General features: G+C 42.7%; 1 protein-coding gene across 2 annotated transcripts in view; it reads left to right on the top strand.

The window, feature by feature from the left end:
• Window positions 1-3,010: 3,010 nt before the first annotated feature.
• Window positions 3,011-23,740, top strand: part of LOC310818092 (steroid hormone receptor ERR2-like) — a gene marked incomplete at both ends in the record, with an annotated part of 32,383 nt that continues 11,653 nt past the window's right edge. Inside the window, 3 exons of one of the 2 annotated variants that reach the window (XM_083688854.1) lie at window positions 3,011-3,060; window positions 12,730-13,145; window positions 17,055-17,171. In XM_083688854.1, the coding sequence (XP_083544980.1) occupies window positions 3,011-3,060; window positions 12,730-13,145; window positions 17,055-17,171 (583 nt within the window). Of the gene's footprint in view, window positions 3,061-12,729; window positions 13,146-17,054; window positions 17,172-23,740 lie in introns of those variants that run through there. The other variant, XM_083688855.1, reaches the window with a different exon arrangement.

Raw genomic sequence — 23,740 nt, 5'->3', positions numbered from 1 at the left:
GTTGCGTCCCACTGCCCTCCACAAAATCTAAATACTGTTTGTTGATAGATAATGATAGATAATGTCTTTTTCACTTTTCAACAACACAATGCTGATTGTGGTCCCCATTCACAGAGGCTGTATCAATAGCACAGACTGATTTGCGACAGTTTTTTTTTTTACAAAGGATTTGGATTTTGGTTTTCCAGGCTGCAATTAACAGCAGAAAAAAGGTGTTGGGTCTTACTTAAATGGGTATTAAATTATTCTGTCTCGTGCATGAAATGGCAGCAAAAAAAACTGTCAACGTGAACGTGGTTGAGTGACAGTCACTATTGTTTAATGAAAATGCATTTGCAAGGTTATTTGTTAGATTTGTCAGACTTGTCATACAGTAACTTCAACTCATGTTTAAAAAACACAAAAAGAAAATGCACAGTTCTTAACTGTTATAAACGTGTTATAAACATACAAACTGTTATAAACATGTTTGAAAAACCAAACATGAACATTTCCATCGCGGAGTATCAATCCCACGGAGAAACCCTGCTGTGGTATCATTCATTCATAAGACTTGAGTGTGTTATTGTCCCTTTGGCCGATTAGTGAACACACTCCTCCCTATCTAAACCACTCTATCTACTGGATGCCCACTGTGGTTTGTTTGAAGAGACAATACCGGCTTCAGGTTTTAGAGTTGAAAATCTGTTTTGGGTAAATACAGACTAAATGATTGGATTACAGCTCCTTCATTCGCCGGTAGCGTGATGGCGGGATTACGGACAATGCGGCCTATGGATTTCCTGTCAGACGCCATGAATCACATACTCCCTTCTCAGAGTTAGCAGTCTGAGGGGGGGGGGGGTGAGGGAGAGACGAGAGAACACACCCATGCACTCAAAAGCCTGTTCAAAGAACACACAACCCACTTATGTCCGTTGCGTTGTATTTGCCAAGTAACTGTACAAAAGCGAGTGCACTTATTTTAGGATGTAAGAAGAGATGGAGATGGAAAGGTAGGAAGGGAATTGGGAGGTCAAAAGCAATATATGAAGAAGTGAGAGAGAGGAGTTGATGGTTGTCTAACTCAAATTGGAAAATGGTCAGTTTGGACATGAACTCTGTATATGACTGTCTAAAGTTACATGAGCTGTATCTCGACTTTGAGTTATGATTATCGATTGCACTACGAGTTTGTAACTAAATATTCGTGTATAGGCCCAATGGCCAACACTAGACATAACTACTGTAGTAGGTTTTTGTAAAAGTCAGTGCATATATTATCAACTATTGGAGTTATTGGCTTTTTTCCATCTAGTCTCCATTATATGTTTTCAAATGTCTTTGCAGCAAATGAAATGTAAAATGATACATCTGAGCTCTCTGTAGACCAGGAAAAAGCTCTTATTCACTAAAACAAAAACAAATCTCTCTTATTGATTATGTCTGGATGTCTTCATCTGACCACCAGAATATCTTGATTTCCTCTGGCTTGGCCCCATTTGGAAAGTAGATTAAATCCCCCTATTGATCAACAATTTAAATGAGAATGCGTGGTTTTTTATTAAACCAATCAACTTTTGTTCTGATGATTCTGATATAGACTGACATGAAAGAAATGTATAATTTAGTCCCTTTTATGTAAAAGACCGTTTGAGCAGAATTTTTCCCATCTGTCCCGGGGCTGCTGGCAACACAACAACGCACTGATCAATAGGAGTGTGTGATGGGTTTTGTATTGATCAGGAAGATGTGGGTTGATGAAGTATGGGACTTCATTCTCTGTTTACTTGTACAGTGCTCCGAACTCTGTGACTTCCATTCCAGCCACACTAGATTAATGTGTACACAGCTATTAACAGTGGATCAAACCTTTCTCTCTCTGAGTCCATCCTTTTGTTTTGCTCTCAATTCTAGAGGAGGATATCCTTGTGACGGAGTGAACCGTGAAATGGTGTCCGAGTGTTGGCATTCTTTAGGAGTAAGGGAGTAAGGTGCATAGGAGGGAAGATAAAAGCATACGAGGAGGATTTTACTCTAATAATCTGCTGCTAAGGCCTTTAAGCACAGCTTAGTCATGCCCAAATTCTGTTCAGAAATATGAGATGTTTCTCATACACTGCTTTTTGATACTGTAGCAGCAAGAACGAGTTTTTCATCAATGAGGCAAACAAATGTTACTTGCATTTTGGTGTGTTGAGTGTTTAAAGTTGTGTATTATTTTTTTTATTTTTACTTTAACTGTGAGAGGAAGCGGTAATACTGTCCCTTAATTGCTTGGTTTCTTTGTCATAATGATTGATACTTATAATGATATTATGTTGTGGTCCCTCATGGGACAAGCAGCATTTTCTAGCTACTGTATGTGGTTCTAGAGGACATGTCTGTGTGTATTTTTGTGTCTGTGTATTTCTCAGAGTTCCCTTGTGAATGGCTGCCCCCTGACTGGCTGTCCGTTTGCCCCTCCCCCTGCAGCCGCCTGCCAACCCATTTGGCCACGGAAAGGCCGGCCCCCTCGGAGCCAGCCAACGGCAGCTGTTCCATATTCATCAAGCCCCCCTTAGTCTTAAAGAGCCCCTGTCTCTGCTATGGAGACAGTCAATCCTCTCACTGACTCGCTCAGTCTTTAATGCGCTCTCACCACCGCAACTCTCTCTATCCATCTCTCTCTCTATTTCTCCGTCCGTCTTCCCTCTTTCTCTCCTTTTCCTCGCATCTGTTTCTTTGACCTTCTTTTCCACCTTCTCTCTCTCTATTTTCTCTTTCTTCTCCTTTCTTTATCTCCCACCGCACCTACACACACACATACAGTCCACACACACTCCGAGGTACCTGTGCATACTGGCGATTGTTGGGCCAAGCCAGAGGTGTTTTCGGTGGGGGTGGACAGGGGTGGGAGGGGTGCTGACTCCTAGGAAGTTGCTCACCTGAACATTTTTCTTTCACAAGGGTGATGTGGAGACTTGGGAACTGACTCTTTCCTTTAGTCCTTTCCCTTTTTTTCGACTCCTGGAATGCTTAACCTGGACTGATGGATGTTTCCGAACTGTGTATCCCAGAACCTCTCTGCTATCATAACCAGTAGGTGCATCTCTAATCTTTCTCTTTTCCTTCTAAATTCACCCTCTGTATCTTCCCCCATTCCTTCTTTAACTACAATGATTTTTGTTGAGTGTTTTTTAAATAATTGGACGTGGTGGGTATTTGACTGCTTTTCCCTAATTTCCTCAAAACATTGTTTCCCTCTCTGGGTATTTCTTTCTAGTTGAGTACTGTCCAACCTGTTCTCATATTGGCATTTCATGTTTAAAAGGGTAATAACATTTTATCTTATAAATCTTGACAAACTGAGAAAACATGTCATCGAGTCCTCTCCTGTGATGGTGATACCCCCCGCTCAACCTCATAGTTAAAATAGTTGTGGCCACTGAATATCTGTTCCAAGCTTTGAGATTAGGGTTCTGTTTGTTTCTTCAAAGAAACAACTAGCTTCTCTTTCAAATGATATCCGGTGTAGCTTTTGCAAGATGTAAGAATGCCGTCTTCACATTGCAAAAATAACCTGCAGGCCGAAAAGTTTACCACATTTCTTTTTTTTTTATTTTTTTAAAAATATTTACAAAGCAAGTAGGGTCAATAAAGAACATCCCAGATCTAACCAGCTCCATCTTCTCACTAGCAGGTTGGGATGACAGGGCTCAGTGTTTGGGGAGAGCCTTACCTAGTGTTGGCAGGGGTGGGCGGAGGATCCGGGAGGGTCCGGAGCTGATCGCCAGCCCCACTGCTCTCTCTATTAGGATCCAGGAGTTACCCAAGCCAAAGGGAATCTAAAGAGCCAGATTAATGAGAATGATAGCCAGACAACGATCGCTCACAGCTGTGTTGTTAACTGGGGACTAGTCAATCGAAGCTCCGTCGAGTCCTCTGAGTGTGTGTGCGTATGTGTGCGTGTGTGTGTGTGTGTGTGTGTGTGTGTGTGTGTGAGAGAGAGCGATTGTGTGGAATGTGTGGGACCATGAGCTCCTGTACCATAAGAGTTTGTCTGCGCTTAAAAGAACCAACCATAGTAATTGAAAGAATGTATATAATTAAATGACAGCTTTTAGAAGTCTTTTAATGTAAATTAGTGTTAGGATTAGTATGTTTTAAACGTTCATAGGGGAATACAAATCTAAATTTAAACAACTCTTCTCAATAAAGTATCTGTATCTTTTTGTTTTAATTAACTACATTTTTGTCTTAAGACTAGGCTAAGAGTCTATGCAATGTCTTTGTTCTTATTATAAATAAAACTGCAGAAATTGAAAAAAAGCCTGGAGAGAAATCACAATCTAATGTTATTGGACTAAAACATAACTTTGTTGATTGCAAAATTATCTTCTAATATATAAACCAACCGGATAAACAATCTATTTACAGTAATTACAATTTTACAGAATAATCTGGAAATTATGGAAATTGTGAAACACCACAAATGCTACCAAGCCTTTGATAACCCTTGCATGTCTGAAGGAAAGCCCTCTCATTTAACTCATTAGAGTCTTGAGAGGAGAACCCTCAGAGTAATCCTCTTTATGTTAAACTCTTGATAGGATTGGAGAGGTTTATACTGCTTGGCACTTTTCAAGGGAACTGTGGTTAGAAGTATTTCAATCTCTTAATGTCTCACTGTCACAATATATTTTGTAAAGACACACTTTACAAACAGAAATGGTACAGGGTGAAAATATATCCAAATAAAAACATTTTGGGATTGACATTGATTTGTAAAATAATTCAAACCAAACTTAAATATCCAGAAATTATTTGTCCTGGTTTGTTATTTCTCATTTAAAACTATCATATCAAACCATTTACATAATTTTACTGTACACAGTGAAATATTGAATTATATGCTACCACATGGAATGTATGTAATGTAATGGTGACTTAATACTATGTTGGTGAGTCTCTGTGTTTATCTTATATAATTAGTTTCATAGCAACAGTCTAACAGTCATTTCTTTATTATCCAGAACGCAACATCAGAATCCTTTAAATCGTTGAGTGCACCTACATTATAGGAATTTAGATCTATCTCTATCAGTCTATGAAATCAGCATAAGACTTGCATTATTGCTTTGGTGAAGAACCAGTTTAAAGCCCTGTTGATCACATCATTCAGTTTTCTTTTTTTTTATATGACTATAAGCATCATTGCAAAGCTCTCATTTGTTGGTACACAACACCTTGATTAGAGTCAAGATTAAAAGAGATTATTCAAACAAGTGTGAGTAGTGTAGTTAGAGGTAATGTAGGTAACAGTTGTCATTTAACTACAACCGAGACCATTAGACGAGGTTGTAATAGTTAGCCCTGTTTATGAAAAAATTTAGAAAAGACAACTTCATGTGTAACAGACTTGATTTGTTATTATAAAGGTAAATATCATTGATGTGTGTAATTATACATAAAATTCAACTTACACGACAATTGTCTGCATGTACTGTACAGTATGTCTGCATTGTGTCCATATTTTTACCAGCTGTAATTTAACAACTGTGTTTCAATCATAATGCCTTGTTCAGTATTTTCTGTAACATAATAATAACAATAATAATAATAATAATAATAATAATAATAATAATAAAATGCAATCTTGACACACAAACATGTTTGTGAAATAATAGCATGTTATAGCATGAAATAGCTGTTAATTATTTTCGACATATTTTCGTCAGTGCCAGCTTGCATTGCTTTACGAAACAAAACCCTCTGATTCATACATTCGCAGTGTTTACTGACAAACATTTTGCTTTGCTAAGGGACCTGTACGAAGGTATCAAGTGAAACCCAAAATGTATACGCGTCTAACTGAGGCTCTCATTAAGATTTGAGATCTACCTCGTGTCTGCACCTCAGGTGACCCTTGAATCGAGCAGGTGTGTCTGGTGTGTGTGTGTGTGTGTGTGTGTGTGTGTGTGTGTGTGTGTGTGTGTGTGTGTGAGAGAGAGAGAGAGAGAGAATGATTGATGGACAGTGTGTACGGTGTTGAGTTTGTCCCTGCTCATTGCGGGACAATCTAATCCCAAATGTCCCTGTGTGCTGCAGCCGCATTAGGTATGCCTATACTGCAATGTCATCTCTCGTACGCAAGTGTGTTATTAGAAAGACTTATTCTCAGATTCTTGACCTTTCACCCTCTGAAGTTGTATTACTTTTCTTTTTTTTTTTTGCTTTATGTAGATGAAGTTAGGATGGAAATGTGTTCTTATAATCTCTCTTTGATTACTGTTCCTTCAAATATGTTTTATATTTTTACAATTATTTTTAGAAATTTCAAGAGAGAGAGAGTGTTCATCTTAATTTCTCTTGGCAATAATCTTATCTTAACTCTTGTTGCAATCACAATTTCCATCACAATTTCCGTTCTCAGGGTCATATTTACCAAGCATTTACACCAGTGCAAAGATTGCTCTTTTTGCCAGTGGAAAAGAGAATCAAAAAGAAAGCTGAAACATGACACTCCCTCCTCCATACTTGTATGTAAACTCCTTAATTGTGCTAATGCTAACTATGTGCAGGTGCAACCTACTGAAGGATATGTTCTAGCAATCCCTTTGCAAATCTGTCCCTCTGCAGGGCCCTTTTGTGTGGCCTTCTACAGTTAGATGATGTCAGCTAAGGGGGCTTGGTTCTTAGAATACATGAACCCCCAAGAGGATTTTGGCTCAGACCACTGACCTATTAGCCTGGGGCAAGAAGTCTACTGTCTGTAATGTCCACCTCTCACGTTAGCCGTTCTGACAGGGGGGTCATGGGAGATACAGGGTAGGTACACACGCACACACATGGGTGTGTGCACACACACGCACGCACACACACACACACACACACACACACGCACACGCACTTTTGTCAGGGAAAGTCCTTCGCATATCAAGAGGATACTGATGTCAGATACTGACGTCACTTTTCATATTGATAACATATACTGTAAACACATAAAAGCATTCTACTCAACAAATCTTGTAATTCCTTATGATGTTTGACACGTTGCTTTTGTGATTGGCATACAGCTCTTCTTTATGCAGCTCTCCTCTCCATGTGCCATGTGTCCCCCAATACAGGTGCCCCTACTCCGCAGACAGTCTGGAATGCAGCTGCAGTCACAGACACACACACAAGCACACACAAACACACACACACACACACACACACACACACATGGCGAGACTGGTGGATCACACATTGACCTGGGACCTAATTTTAGCATTACCATATCAAACAGCCTAATATGGAAACACCTGACTGTGTCCATTAAGTATTTTGTAATTAGTTTTTAAGGGAACAGTATCCCTTCCTCAGTTTTAGTCATGAGCACAATACCTTGGGTGAAAAGATACAATTTGACTATTGGTCTTTTCATTACAGTGCTTTGAGCCTGAATTGTTATTCCTGTTATTTTCCAGAGGGAATCAAAACCTAAAATGTACAATGAACGGGATAAAATGAAGATTAAAAGAAGGAATATGATCTCAATTTTAACTGTAAATTTCAATAATTTTTTTGTTTAAAGTTTGCTTTGAAATCACACTTTTAAATTAAATTGGGCCTTTGGTGTTTTATACATATTCTGTATAACGTCTTTAGAGTCATATTAAACAGCTATACATTATTGAGATAATCAAAACAGTGAACCGATCTTTATCTGTGGAGGTCTGTGATCCAGATCCAGACAGTGCTATTGCATACAATATGTAATGTTGAGTGAGTTTTCCAGCAAGACTGGTACCTGAAATAGATCCTGTTCAGATATATTGTGTTGTGCTAATGTTCAGGATTAGCACTGGAAACAGCAGTAATATAAGAGCAAAATCCAATACTGCAATCAATATGATATGGTATTAAATACATTAGTTATGCCAGTTGTGATTTAAAAGTTTCTACATACTAGCTTTTTTGAATAGGAGACAAACATGATATACTGTATTGCAGGTATTTCCTTTCATTTCATTGAAGACTTGGTAGTACTTATCAATACTTTAAAACAGTACCTTTTTTTTTGTCACATACTGAACACATGTTTGTGCCAAATTGTCACATACTGACATTTTGTGCATAAACATAACATATTTATATTTATACTCTACATTCAGTTCCACTTTCCAAGGCAGTGGGAGGAATCCCTGTTACAGTATGTTGTTTTGAATAATAGGCATCATTGGCATGGCGTCTTGCCTCACCCACCCTGGTTTAAATAACGCACATTGCTCGTCGCTGAGCTTCTCGTGGCGCAAGACTATGCTTTCCTTCCTCTTCACAGTGGATAAAATGATCACATATGAGACGCCACCATATCTAAGCCAAAACAAGAGGAAAAAGAGATCTCTCATCCATGGGGGGTGGGGGTGGGATCCATTTCTTCATTAAGCTCATTGGATGCCATTAGACCCAGTAAAAAACAAGTAGACCTGGTGTAAGTAACAGTAACCCGTGCGAGGGGAACCGAACTTTAGATTTCACTGATAGATGGAGGGAGCAGGTGGTGGAAAAGTGTTGGTTTTGTGGGGGCCTGTTTTCAGTTGCAGAGTGACATGTTTATTAATGACGGTGTCTGCTGTGTGGGATACAGTACCACTCTATGGGAGAACGGTCTATGACGGCATTGGATGGGAAATAACTTAATTACGTGTCATGACCCCTCTCTCTACTGTATATATATATATATATATTCTATAGGCACGTTGTCAAGGACTACATCAGAAGGCCCTACTCAATCCTATTCCCATGGATGGGCCTTATTCAATCAAAACCGGTGGCCAGGTTTCTAGGGTATAGACAAAAAGAAGATATTAAATTGAAATTCGATTTTTTTTTAATGATCAAATTAATCCACACACACACACACACACACACACACACACACACACACACACACTGACACACTCACACAGACACAAACACATCTGACCATGCTAACTGGGTTATCGTCTTTGATTAAATAGGTCCACCGCTGTCTTACGACGTAACACATTGTGGACTTAATCCTTCTTTATCATGTTAATTTGCATTGCTTCAATTGACCAAAGTGCTTACTATATCGTCCTGATACTCACTTTAGATTCAATCCATGCACTAATGTCATTAGGCAAATGCAAAGTTGTGTCATTTACACATTTGAAAAAAGAAAAGCCAATTTGCACCAGACGGGCTTGGCTGTGATCATTGGTGGATGTTATTACTATGGGGAACACAGCCGTTTGAAGGTTATGTATCTGGGCAGTAATTGAAATGCAAAATAACGTTAGGATCGATGGGCATCTCTGTTTATTTATGAAATCAATATCGTAACTGTCCCTCAGAAGTCCTCGTCTGATTCCCAATGACGGCTTTAGTCTTCGCTCGTTTGTTTTTTTTTTTTTTTTTTGCCTTCTTCCCTCTGTCTTTCTCACAGGCAGTTAGGGGTGTGTTTGACTTTGCTGGGAGTGCAATTTCATAGAGGTGGTTGATATGTATGTAGATGGGGGTTGATATTCCAGGTAAGGAGACATCATCCATGTGGGAAATCTATGCGATCTCTCCTTGTGGCAATGACATTGGAAAAGAGCAGATGCTAGAAATTGTGTGTGTGTGTGTGTCTGGGTGTGTCTGTGTGCGTGCGTCCGGGCGTGCATGTGTATATTTCAATTCCAACTCATTGCACTAAAAGTACTGTATGTCTTTGTTGAATGTAAAATCAGGAGTGATTTTTTTTAGGAAAATTGTTAAAGGGTCGCTAACGGTTAATGCAGTAATAGTGAATTGGATTTGCTGTGTGATTTTAGAAGTTCTCTGGTAAGAAAGCTGTGAGCCAGGTGTGTTGCGTTGAGTCAACAGTCAGCAGGCTTAGAAAGAAACAAACTAATAGAACAAGAAATATTCCTCTCTGAGAGGGATATTTTTGTTTGTTTATTTTTATTTTTGCATTGGTATAACGGTAAATTGTAAGGGGTATTCATTTGAATAAAATGTACTAAAGCATGAGTCACGTGCACAAAAACATCAGGTTATTGAAAATCTCATGTTTGATGTTTAATTTTGACTTGAGATTGAAGTATTATTTACCAACAGTATTTTCTATACTGTATGTAATTCCATTACATTTTACCACCTTCCACAATAAAGCCAAAATCAAAGTTGCCATCTACGGTACATGGTAAATCTGAGTTAGAAAACAACAAAAAACACATTCTACACTTTTAGCAAACCATCTCACCATGGCACATTAAACTGTAGTGTGTAGCTTTTCTTAGAAATACATAGTGTCAGTAAATGTTTGTTAAACGTGCTGCAGTTGACGCGTTGTCACTATGTGCCTTGTTGTCAGACCTCCTCATTCCATACAGTGAAGGGAAACACAACCGTACACTTTTCCCTTCCCGTTTCCATCCCACTCCAGCCACCCTTGCAGCTGATGAACAATATAATCTATGTGTCAAGCAGTCAGGGTTCTCCCTTTAAAGCTGATAGAGTTTGCCCCAAACAAGGACAGCCTATCATAGAAAGATTAATGAACTAATTTCATGCATGGCTCCTTGCCTCTGTCCTTCTGTACTTCATGTTCGAATGTGTGTTCAGCGCAGTGATTTACGCTGTGTTCCGCACTATACCAGCTTAACCCTTAACAATAACATTTCCCCTGGCGGATAAATACATGGTGTAACTGGGGGAACGTGATATTTTAACCCTTCACGTGTCACACAGCACATCATGACGTCCCATAGTGTATCAAAAAACGTGTTATTTTAGATGTTGTGTCATTTTTAGGCTGCATTGGTTTTGCTCCACTTGCCCTCTGATGCTGAGCTCGGAAAATGCATTTCATGGTTTAGAGAGGGGGTGGATAGACTCAGGATTTATGCAGGGGATATCCAACACTGCCAGGACGAGCACGCACGCAAGCACTACTACACACACACACACACACACACACACACACACACACACACACACATACACATACACATTGATAACACACATTGATATTTAAGTTATTTCAGTAGTACATACTGGGTGGTAAAGGTATTTTTACACCAGACCCTTTCCCCCGCTTTGTCACACTTCCCATTCTGAACGACTCATAGTGGAAAGGGTACTGCCACGTTCATATGCGACACGGTGTCGACACTGTCTTTCTCTGAGGTGGACAGAAGCGTGCGCTGCAATTTTGGAGCCCGATGTGGGACCACTCCGAGCTGGACCTCGGAGACAGAGTGGAACGGAAAAGCCAGGTGACCTTCACGCGTCTATGAAATTCAGAGCCGTGCCTGCTCAGTTTGGACTGTTTTTCTGCGTGGAGGAGCAAACACTCTCCTGTTAAGTATTTGGTGGGGGAAGGGGGTGAGGAGGGTGGGGGGGGGCTCTTTGAAAAACCAAGCACAAAACAACCTGTGCTAAGAACACACTGTATCATTTTGCGTGGGGCAAACCAATACGATGAAACTGAAGGAGAAACTATTTCTGTCTATGAGGATTGTTAGCTCGTGCCATTATTTCATTTCAAGAGATTTGAAGGGACCATTAGAAATTTCCCATTAAATGTAACAAAAAAACATATCCCAAGTGTTACTGTGTGCTAAGTGTGGAATGAACTACTTTTTACATATGCCACAATGTACAATTCTGTAGGGACTCCCTCTATCAGGCTGCAAAGGAATCTGGAATGATGTATTAACCATTAGATTGCCCACGTTTCCCAACTCCCTCCAGTCCAAAAATATACCTCACCAATTGACTAGGGTGCAAGTGGATTATCAACCAGAATAAACTTGAGTCCTTTTTAATCTTTTATTAACCACAGTCTCTGAATCAACCTCAACGTAATGTATCTGTCTATCTAAAACTGTGTTAGAGTTACTGTGTTAACAGTCAGCTCTGATTAAAAATGCATAAGAAATGTCTGGACCGTAAGAGGAAGGTTGTTGTTTTTTTTTCCCTCCCTCCATGCCGCATCTGAAGCAGGAAGGAAGGAGCGGGTCGATAGATCTGATCTGTGCCCAGGGGTAGTGGCTATCTCTCGCCAGCAGTTAAAAGAAAGGGCTCATATTGTCGAGGCCCGATGACTTCATAGCTTTATATACACACAGAGGGATTGACGTAATAAAGGCTGCTAAATTTAAGCCTGTTGGTGCAAGTCTAATGAACTTCCTTGATAACGCTCCATCCTCCATCAGTCTGCTTTGGCTTGGGACATGCCGCCCCCCCCCTCTCCCTCCCCCCCCCCCCCTCCCTCCCTTCCCTCCTTGCCCTGTCCACTCCTCCCATCTCTCACTCATCTTCACAGTAACCCAGCACCATCCTTTGGTGAACCAGAACTATCGATCCGGTCACAAATTACCCATGATCTTGCATATGCAGAGAGCAACACCTCTCAATCCATTAACAGCGTACTTTGGTTTCATTCATTCATTAAACTACCAACCATGTGCAATCTATGCAAGGCTATGTATCTGTGTTTAGAATGGACTGTTATGTTACCATCTCACCCGAGAGCTATAATGCCTATGGTGATGTATCTTTAGTGCTCTGACAAATGTTTTCATCATATCCTAATTTGATGATGATTGCATCCTCACCGTTACCTGTTTCAGTTATACATGTGCAAATATTTAGTTTGAAATGCTCAATTAATCTTTCCACAATTGCCTCAATTTAATTTGGATGGTATGTGTTAAATGTTATTCCTTGTGAGAATTTGAAACCGCAACTCATGGTCCTGTCTTTTCCCAGGTTGTTGACCAGAATGCCCTCTGAGGACCGCCACCTGTCCTCCAGCTGTGGCTCCTACATCAAAACCGAGCCTTCCAGTCCCTCCTCTTCGCTCATGGACACAGTCAGCCACCACAGCCCAAGCGGCAACTCCGACGCTAGCGGCGGCTACATCAATGGCACCAACGGACGCTCACATGCCCTCGACTCCCCGCCCATGTTCAACCCTGGGATGCTGGGAGGGGGAGGAGCCTGCCTCAGGCGTTACGACGACTGCTCCGGCGGCGTGGCAGATGACTCACCAATCAAGTGCGAATATATGTTGAACGCCATTCCCAAGAGGCTGTGCCTCGTGTGTGGCGACATTGGCTCAGGGTACCACTACGGCGTGGCCTCCTGCGAGGCCTGCAAAGCCTTTTTCAAAAGGACAATACAAGGTATTTACACTTCCTACTACACTCACCCCAACTGACAAACTGTCAAAAGTCTGTCAAACTGTCAAAGTCAACTGTCAACTGTCAAAGTCTCTTAGGACACCAGTGTGTGAATCGCCTACAGTACAGGTTTTCACTGACTCAAGCACCCCTATGTGCCATTTAATGCTAGGTAGTTACCGACTGTTCGGAATTAATTGAGGTTAGTACCAGAAAGTGGCCCTTACCAGCTAAATACCAGCTAAATCAGGGCTGTAAAATGAAGGCTGGTGTAAGTAGCAGGTGTTTTATTTGTGTGTGCATCACCTAGATTTACTACCATTACCACAGTGATGTGTTTCACTGAAGCAACACTACTGTCAGTCAGTATTGCAAACAGTAATGATTTGATAAAGAATGAGCTCACAGGGACTCACATGTGTCCCCACACTGGTGCCCATCCCGACGCCCCAACTAATACCATATGGTGATTACGAATGTCTCCAAAAAAAGGCATTCAGCCCGGAACTTTAAATCTGTTGGGGTATGATTTTTGCTGTGTTCGCGTGTGAGTTGCACTGTTGGCTGTTGTCCCCTGTCCCATGTGTGTCGTGTTGCAGAATAATCTGTAACAACTGAGATAATTTCCCGGGAACTGAGATCTTGAGTTGACCTGCAATATTTGTGGGAAAGTCAGTGTTCTTCCATCGATTTGTTAAATACCAATATTTCAAAAATAGTTTGTTTGACTCAGTCACATGATGTGACTGACAGATACATGCCATATATTTCTATAGTACACACTGCAGAAATTCAATCCAGTGTTAAACATCTATTCAGAATATAAGTAATTTAATTAATTTAAAGCAGCCTTATCTATTGACCTTTTTTCTAAGGCAAAATGTGCCTGAGTGGGAGGCAAAGGGCACATACGATCAAAGACCACAATTGGTTCCCATCTGTGGTTTTGTGTTGTCCATCACCAAACCCCCCTTTCCTTTCTTGTTCTCCTTCTTGGAGGACAGAACCGTAATAGACCTAATCTGTCCGTCATTCGTCCGAGCCACTGGAGATTCAGTCAATAACAATCAGCGTTGGGCTGCTGTAATTAAGAACCAGGCTTTTCATTGGGAGAAAGTGAGTGAGGCCCCCCCTGGTCCCTCCCCCCCACCTCCCCACCCCCCAGGGAAGGAGACAGGGGCCAATTAGAAGCTCAGGCACGTGTCGCTGGGGCATAGCAGAGGAAGGGGACAGAGGAGAGAGAAACAGAGGAGTCCTCTAGATGTTGAGAGGGACATGGGCACTCATTGAAAGGAGAGACCCTTTTAATGGAATGGTAATCAGAAAGGGGGTCCCGGCCTCGCAATGGAAGAGGACAAGGAGAGGTCCATCTCGAGTGGGGATGAGAGGGTAGATAATAGCATAGCATAATAATATATCAAAATGTACAGGGAAAATAAAAGAGGTTAAGGAAGAATGTAAAAGGCATGGAGTGAGCGAAATGTCCTTTGAGGGAAAAGAGGGGCACACAAGACCTGATTAACTACGAGTGAAGAGTGAGAGTGCAAATCACCTTTTAGATCAAGGCAGTATGTGATTACCCCTGGATGGTTTTACATAATGTGCCGATGTTGTCACTTTCCCCCCCACATACTCTACCACAATTTCAGTTTCACAGAATGCAATGTGTACATTGCTCTGCACATTTTTCACGTGTTTAGTATGAAACTGCCTCTTTAGTTCCTTATCACCCAGTGATGTCCCAGTAATATATTTGATCAAGTGTCAGTAATTAGTTCACCCTCGGCTTAGACCTAGCACAACACTCTAAACAACTTTACCAACCCCAAACGCTACAGCAACCTCTGCCAACAGCCTGGCATGGTGCCACAGCCCCCTCACTGTGCATATGACCCCACTGGCACTACTGATGCCAGGGATCCTGACAAATGTTGGCACCTTCTCCTTGACCAATTGGGAGGCACCGGCAGACCAGCCTTAGACTGCACCTGGTTAGCTGTTTTTAGGCACCATTAATAACTTTAGTGATACAAAACATTGTTTAAACATTCAATCAAAGGATATAGACTTTGGAGAGTTTGAGAGTCATTGACTCTGAGGTCGGGTCGACTTTTTCGAGTACATTCCGATCCAAAAACAAATTCATGAACCGGAACCTGGTATGCAAAAAAAAAAAAAAAAAGCCCCATCCTATTGTTACATTGCAGCGGATATGTCTGCTTTTCTGGCTGTTTTTTGGGGGTATGATTATATTGCATGGGAATCATTTTCCATTGTGAGCCAAGAACTGCCTAGACGGACCTGAATAATGCATCGAGCTTCGCCACATGATACGGGGTCTTAGATTGGCAACGATTACAACTCTGGTCTGGGTGCGTTGGAGAACATTATGCAGAGTGCCCGGTAGTGTGTCCATCTCCAACCCATCATGCTGTTGAAGGAGGGAAGCCTTCCCCTCGTCCTCAGGTTATGAGGGTGGGTCAGGAGGGGTCATTGTGGACCTAGACAAGAGTATGCTCTGCATTAATGAAGCTCATTTACCCCAGGATCAAAGTAGGGGGGGGATGGGACGCAGTGGCAGGGAGGAGGTGCTTTTACGTGTCCCATCAAAATGCCACTATACCCTCCTCTCCTTCAGGAGTGTGTCACTTGATGTCACCTTGGGACAAGGTGTGTGTGTGTGTGTGTGTGTGTGTGTGTGTGTGTGTGTGTGTGTGTGTGTGTGTGTGTGTGTGTGTGTGTGTGTGTGTGTGTGTGTGTGTGTGTGTGTGCGTGTGTGCGCGTGTGTGTGTGTGCGTGCATGCATGCCTGCATGCATGCGTGTGCTGGTTTCAGGACAGGCAATTATACATCAGGTGAACATTTTAAGGTGAACATTTTAAGTAGGGACGGGAGTTCAAGTGCTCAAGTAGAGATTGCTTTGAATCTGCCTGAAATCACAGCTTGTATTCTTTAGTTTTTTGTAGTCATGTCCTGTCCTGTTTTTGTAATTGAGAGAAACAGCCGAGAGAAGATGCAACGTTTTTTGAAAGCAGTTTTATTGATCTGAACTACCCATCTTAAGACCTGTCACAGCAACTCTGTTGACAATTAGCTTGTTATAACTAGCTGTACAGCTAGTTTGATCACTTAGCTAACGCTAGCAAATGTTTATTTCTGTTTCTGTGAGGGAAATTTTATGAGCTAGCAAGATCATTTCAGTTACATCATTTTCTACAGTTGTGATCAGAACTGTGTCGCTGGGTTTTATTACAACATTCTACAACTAGCAGATTTGTCTCATCTCCTCACGGCTGTTGTTCCAGCTAACAAGTAACATCCTCGCGACATTCACGACTTTCAGCAAATGTTCCCATAAAGCCCCTTAAAGGTCCTGAATGTTGTGAAAGTCCCCTGTTATGTTAGGAGTGTTTGGTGGTAGGGTCCCCTGAAAGTACTTTTGACGTATTTTTTTTTTTATAATGTTACTTCAGACAAATCTGATCGGTCCTGAATGTCACGTTAATTTGAGGACATTCTAGGGACTTTAAAGAATGTACCCTAAAGGTCCCATATTGGTCCTAAATGTCTCATACTTCGAGGGGAGTTTCACAACGTTGAGGTGAAATTCACTGGGACAAAAATAACGTTACTGCGACGTTCCGAAACCTAATTTTGTTAGCTGGATGTATCTGTACCCGACTTCAGAATGAGCCCGAGCTCTATCTAATTCACTTAGCTTTATTTACATTTTGGGAAAATGGCCGTCGGCCCTCGACTCAATAACAAGCACACTGTTCATTGTGAAATATGCACACGTATCGGAATGAATAATCATAGGCCTAATGACGTTAAGAAGAACAACAGAAAATAATGGCACAATAACTGCATGATAATTATCCAAGCTCACGGTCCTCTTCTCGTCCTCCACAGGGAACATTGAGTACAGCTGTCCGGCCACCAACGAGTGTGAGATCACCAAGAGGAGACGCAAGTCCTGCCAGGCCTGCCGCTTCATGAAGTGCCTCAAAGTGGGCATGTTGAAAGAGGGTGAGTCTCCATCTCTGTCCTGCGAGGGGGGATTGAGGGAATGGAACGAGAATAGAATAGAATAGAATACGTGTGTTTTTACTCAAAACGTATAGGCCAGTGATGTCAGAGCACCGCTGAGCAGGAAATCTGCTGAGCGGGTCGATCATGCAGTACTGTAACGTTACTCTTGAACTGTAACGTTACTCTTGAAAAGCACAGGCCGCCCCCCCTGAGATTTCACTCCTCTGGGTGTCCCGTCTCTCTCTCTCTCTTCTCTCTCTCTCTCTATCTCTCGCTCTCTCTCTCCCAGTGTATTGATCCACTAAATGATTTCCGAACATTCCAACTCACTTCCTGCATGTGTTTGTTTCTCCCTCGTTGAGGGGGCCATTGGGGATTCAGGGAAAAATCTAGGCATCATTTTATTTGACCTTTTTCTAGATAAAGGTTTAGCTTTAGGTCGACCAGTTGCACATAGAACAAAATGTTTGACCCCTTGCATACAGGTGTATTAGTGGTGCACCACCTGACTAAAATGTCTCTCAATGCAAGTATTGCTATTGTAACGAAGATGTCATTTGAGAGTCTATTTGCGAGATATCTGTCTAAAGCCAGTCACAACCTCCCATAAAATATTTCAAAGAGACTCTAACAATAAACCACATCACAGCTTTGATTATACACTGTGAACACTTTCCACATAAAAGCATCTCGTGGAATCAGCCAAGAGCAGTTAACCGCAATGGTAGAGCCAGATCGGGTGTCAGGTTCTTGGTAGCCCTCCACCAATATAACTCATCTTTAACAACATAGCCGAGTGTGTCTATCAGTGAGTATGTCTACCATTGTCCTGTCATAACCACCCTATTTATAAACCCACCTCTCCAATATCCAGCCTCCATTTTTTCGTGGTCTGATGTCTCCATCCCACCCAAAAATCTTGCCCCGTAGCTTTGACCCAGGTCCAAAACAAACAACGTTGCCTCAGAAATAAAGCTTAACTATTAGCGCATGCTTAAGGGGAGAATCTCTGGGTATTGTATGTGCGGCCGACGTTAAGCCGTTGATGCAGACAATCAGAGTGTGAAGGGAATTTGACTCGGCTGCCCGCCCGCCCACCCGCCTCGCTAGGCATAGCGACGTAGCAGCGGAGAGGTGCGCAGTAGGTGATTCTCTGAAAATGACGGCATTCAATTAAAAGGAAAGAGGACGTGTGATCGCTAGGCGGTGAGGCATTGTGCCCCCTCGCAGATATAGGTCCTCAATCATGGAGTCAGAGACCTGCCCTACTTCATGTAATGACATCATCACAGAGCAAGTGACAATGGACAATGTGGCCATGGAAAATAAACACATCACATTTTGAAATATGAATGCAGGTGAAATAAGAAGGTCAAGATGCTGCAACACCTGGCAAAATAAAATGGGGCAGGTGATGAGAATGTTGATCAGATTAATTACATAGGTACATGAACTGAGCTATAGGTCATAATTCGGGGATGAGAGCATTATTCGTTTGCATGATTATTAGTACATAGATAGCCTAAAATGGTCTTTGGTCGTTCCCCCACGCCCGGTATTTGGTTTGAGCGTGATTAAGCCTTGTTATCAAATGATTTCACTCTGCATTTTCCATCGCTGGTGTCATAAACCTCTTCCCTGTGCAACACAACCCCTGGGCCCCGTTTATATCTGCATGACACAATATCGCGCGAAATACCACACGTCCTATGAGGTGCTGAGAGAACTTATGAGAGCAGATATCAATGTTTCTAAATGTATTTAATATTTCCACCAAGAGCTTATGTAAGCCCCCTAAGCAGGAGGTCCTGATTTATAAAGCACCAGCTGGCAGGATCAGTCTGGTTTTGGCGGCACCACCCCCTTCACCACTAACCACCCTTACCAACTCGCAAAGGTGGTGCCAGCAAAGCATTCTGGGAACCCTTCTGGCTTACTTGAAAAAATCCCATCAAGTGAAGTGAAGGCGAGGGGGGGAGGTATGCAATGACCTCCATTTGGGGCCTTCCCCCATTACCAAATCTCCCCCATTCCCATCTACCCTTTGGGATTGTTATAAAACGTAATCAAAATGGGTAAATAAATTTAGGCAATTGATGAGGAGACGAGAGCTGCCTGCCTGCATGCCCTGCCTCGAGTCTCCTTAATGCAAGGTCAGGTGTACGACTGTGTGAGCGTGGGCGGGAGGAGGGGTGTATAGTTTTGTGTGAGTGTGTGTGCTTTTGTGTGTGTTGTGCGTGAGGGCAAAATCAATGAGGACGATGGAGGACATTGCGGATGACGGGTTTCCTTGCAAATCAGACCCCCGGTTCTCTATCGGACTGCCAATAGCGCAGGCAGAGGCTGGGTCTGGAGAGGCAGGATGAGTCTGTCTGAGAGGAGAGGGCTTGCTCATTGGCCCCTTATGTTGGAGTTCAGTCTGGTAAAAGGTCACGGGCTCAGTGGAAAAAATCCCACGTAATTATAACTTGAAGGAGGAATGGTGTCGCTCACCACAGCCAGTTCGCTGTGCCCGTTGATAATGTCTGAACTCAAACCAGAATGGTTGGTGAATTCACTGTGTCATTGGAGCATGGCATAGAATGTTAGTTTAACCAAAATCTTATAGTCTGTTTTTGTTGTTAATTATGATAAATCATATTTAGTTACACTACTTACAGTAAATTAGCACTGGAGAACAGAGGAGCACACAGCAGAATTAAAGCCTTGGGGGGTTTCTTATACAATCCATGTACACTGTCAGCTAGAATTGATTGAAAAAGTATTCCTATATTGTTGGTGTTATGTTAAATTAGACATAATATCACAATAGTTTGATGACATAAAAAAATGAATGTGTCAAAAAGGTAGACTTTAACAGGACACATATATCCCATTCATTCTTTTTCAAATAATAATTCGAAGACAATAACCTTAGCTTGGTCTTTTTGGTATTACATGTTAGTTAGCACTTGTAGCATTCATTTATCCCTTTCTTGGTATGTGCTTGTGAGGATTTTCTGATACTATTGTAATTTCATATATGACTACAAGTGGCTAGACTGTTTTGACATCCTACACCAATGTGTCGCCCTCTTCGACCACAGATACGAATCAGCAGTCTTTCCTGAGACCACGGCTAGCGGAGTAACATTACAGCCTTATTTTCTCTAGCCACATACACAAAAGATTAGTAAAGCCATATCCAATATCAGGGTCTGTCAGACCGTGTCCCGATCAATGGACTCTGATCAGAATGGAACCAATACGGCCAGATTACATCATCAAACTAAAGGCATGTAGCAGAACATGGACACTGTATACTCAACAATTCTGTATATTCAAAACAATGCTTTTTGCAGACCTTTTGAACAGCAATTTCTGTCAGGAAGATCTGTTGATATACAGTATTTGCTTTTTTTGGTCAATAAAATGCATTTGTATAATATGAAAAAAACAGCTTATTTGTTTAAGTTTATAAAGGCACATTAGCATTAGCATGTTAGCGTCTAACTCACAGCCAAACACTCAAAAGAGCAGAGCTGTGTAAGGAAAGCAGGCTAGCCCTTGGCACTTGGTTTTTCCCCCCCTCATTGTTTCACAGACCATGTATGTGTGCCTTTAGGGGCGTTGAATGACCATGTGGTCCCCGGGCCCACCCGGAGAGCCCGGTCTGTCCTCACCGCCTGACAGGTGATAGATCAGACACAGAGGCAAACACGTGTTCCTCTGAGGAGGGGATTTAGTGAGGTGTTAACCCCCCTGCTCACACACACACACACACACACACACAGACACACACACACACACACACACACACACACATACACACACACACACACGTATATCACCCCTGATGAGTGACTGGCAAGGGACCCTGAAGAACAAGCTCTCGGCTCGCACACACACACACACACACACACACACACATACACACACACACACACACACACTGAGTGAACACCACACAGCCAGCTAACACATGCCACGCAAATGCACCAGGGAGCCCAAATCAACCCCAGTCATCTCCTGCCATGCAGATGTTTCCGATTACCAACACGTTTGCGGTCGAACTGGCCAGTAATACACAATAATACCCTATCTGGACACGGCGGCTCGGATGTGTCAAGAGTGTAACAGGCGATACGGAGACGGGTGTCAGGGCGCCGTGGGAGAACAACCCGGAGCTTTGTCTTGTCGGTCCATTGGGGGAAGCAGGTGGGTGGGAAGTCAACTTGTAACAATCTTTCCCCTCCCCCTCCCCTCCCGCCCAGTCCCACCCTGTGGTTAAACAGATGCTGTTACATGCTTACTGCTGATCTGTAAGATGACAGTGTGGGCCCTTGGAAGTGGCGTTGGAAGGGCAGAGACCCGGCTGCCTTGAAAGGGGAGCACTGTGGTCCCTGTGATTTTTCCCAGCTAAAATAGGGACCTCCTAAGCTCCCCTTGGCACTGCCAGCCATCCCGCCCATTCTGACACATTCCCTAGAAAGAAGTACCCCCGACAGGTGAGGAGGCTGAAAATAGGGCTCTCTGACAGACACACACACACACACACACACACACACATGCAGAAATACAAATACATCCTGGCGGAGATACAAAGCAAGAGAGGCGCTTTGCAAGGAATGCACTTCAAGGTAGTGGCGGTCGATATTGTTATTGAATGAAAGGGAAGCCAGGGGTCAGATGACCCTAAAGATTGCTAAAGTCCTATGCAAACACCACTGCTTCAACCCCTTTCCTGGTTCACACACACACACACACACACACACACACACACACACACACACACACACACACACACACACACACACACACACACACACACACAGCTCAACGATGGACTGTCACCCAAGTACACCACGTCCCAGACTGTCTCTTCTAGCCAGCAGTAAAACACAGCCATGTGTATAATGTGCGCAGATCCCGCTGAGCTCATCCCGATGTACCCCCACCCCCCCTCCTGGGAGCCCCCCTCCTCTATCCATGTTTTGGCAGCCACACTATGGGCTCCATAAGCGTAGAAAAACCCAGAGATTAATGCTTTTAAGATGATTTGTGCACCCCAGTCCGACGTTACAGCACCACAGTACCACACCAACTTGTCTACGTTGTCTGAGGCATAGGTCTGAGAGGGGTAGAATGTGTAGGGGTGTCACAGTGGTAGAGAGGTAGCCATCTTTCAAGGCTTCATCCAGCTGTCTTGTTGTGGTCAGATTCTGAGTAGCGGACCGTATCACATGGAGGGGAACTAATCCGGCAGTGGTGGGATCAGACGCCAGGAGGGGATGAGCCGTGTTCTGCCACTTTTCCTGTATGGGAGAGAGGGAGAGAAAGAGAAAGGGAGAGACGAGAGCAGCTCTCTCTCTCTCTTTCTCTCTCTCTCTTTCTCTCTCTCTCTTCACCTCTGTGTCTATCTCTTTCTCTTTTTCTCCTCTCTCTCTTACTCTCTCTTTAACCCCAACTCTCTCTCTCTCTCTCTCTCTCTCTCTCTCCTTTTCTCTTCTCTGTCTCTCATTCTCTTGCCTCCCGCGTTGGCCCCCACTGCTGGGCTGTAAACTGAAACTGGTTAGCACCAAGCTCTTAATTCCTGTCAGCGTCTATTAATTATGGGCCAGTTGGATGTTCCAGTTCAAACAGGCCCCCGCGGATCTTGGAATTCCGATTCCGGCTGTTTAGTCGCTTGTCGTTTGTCCCAGGCATATGACCCTGGGCCCAGAGGGGGGAAGCTGTGGTGTGTGTGTGTGTGTGTGAGTGTGTGTGTGTGTGTGTGTGTGTGTGTGTGTGTGTGTGTGTGTGTGTGTGTGTGTGTGAGTGAGTGCATGTGTGCGTGTGTGTGTGTGTGTGTGTGTGTGTGTGTGTGTGTGTGTGTGTGTGTGTGCATGTGCGTGTGTGTGTGTGTGTCTGCTTACTATTCTTTCTATGAAATGAGCTAATTTGAAGCGCAGTAACTGCGTACCCTCTTGCACAATTGCCCATAGGTAAATAACGATGCAGCCATTTAACAAAGTAAATGTCTGGAATGCTCCAGACAGTATCCTACAATAGACTTTTTAAATTAGACTCCATTTCAACTTAGAATAATAGGACAAACAGAAACTGAATGTTCTACTTTTGTTTTCACTCGGCATCGCAGTCCGATTAATTAAAAGCACATCCCGTCTTCAAAGAACCAGAAGTCTATTTACAATCCTTATTGATTACTTAAGACGCACAAATGGAAAGCTCTGTTAGGAGAGGGCTCTCGATTTAGCTCAAATCTGCCAGGCATAAAATGATCTCACTGTGTTTGCTGGGAAGAACCGGTCCCCTCTGGGCATTGTGGGTAATTAGGTTAGTGGATAGTCGGTGTCAGGAAATTGAAAGACCATCCTAATCGGATTCTTTTGTTTCCAAGGGAATCAAAGAATTTATACGAGTCACTGAAATCTCACAACTCAATTCCACTTGGCTTTAGTAAAGCTGTTTGCTCTGCCTGCACGTGCACGTGAGCTTTAAGTTGAGAGGGAGGGTGTGTGACATCTCACAAACATTGCAGCGCATCATTGTCCATATCCTAAAAAGAAGCTTTTCGATAAACCCAG

The sequence above is a fragment of the Argentina silus genome (assembly GCF_951799395.1).
Source record: "Argentina silus genome assembly, chromosome: 17".
In the NCBI taxonomy this organism is placed as follows: Eukaryota; Metazoa; Chordata; class Actinopteri; order Argentiniformes; family Argentinidae; genus Argentina; species Argentina silus.
The sequence above is the reverse complement of the archived record's forward strand: the minus strand, read 5'-3'. Positions and strand labels throughout refer to the sequence as shown.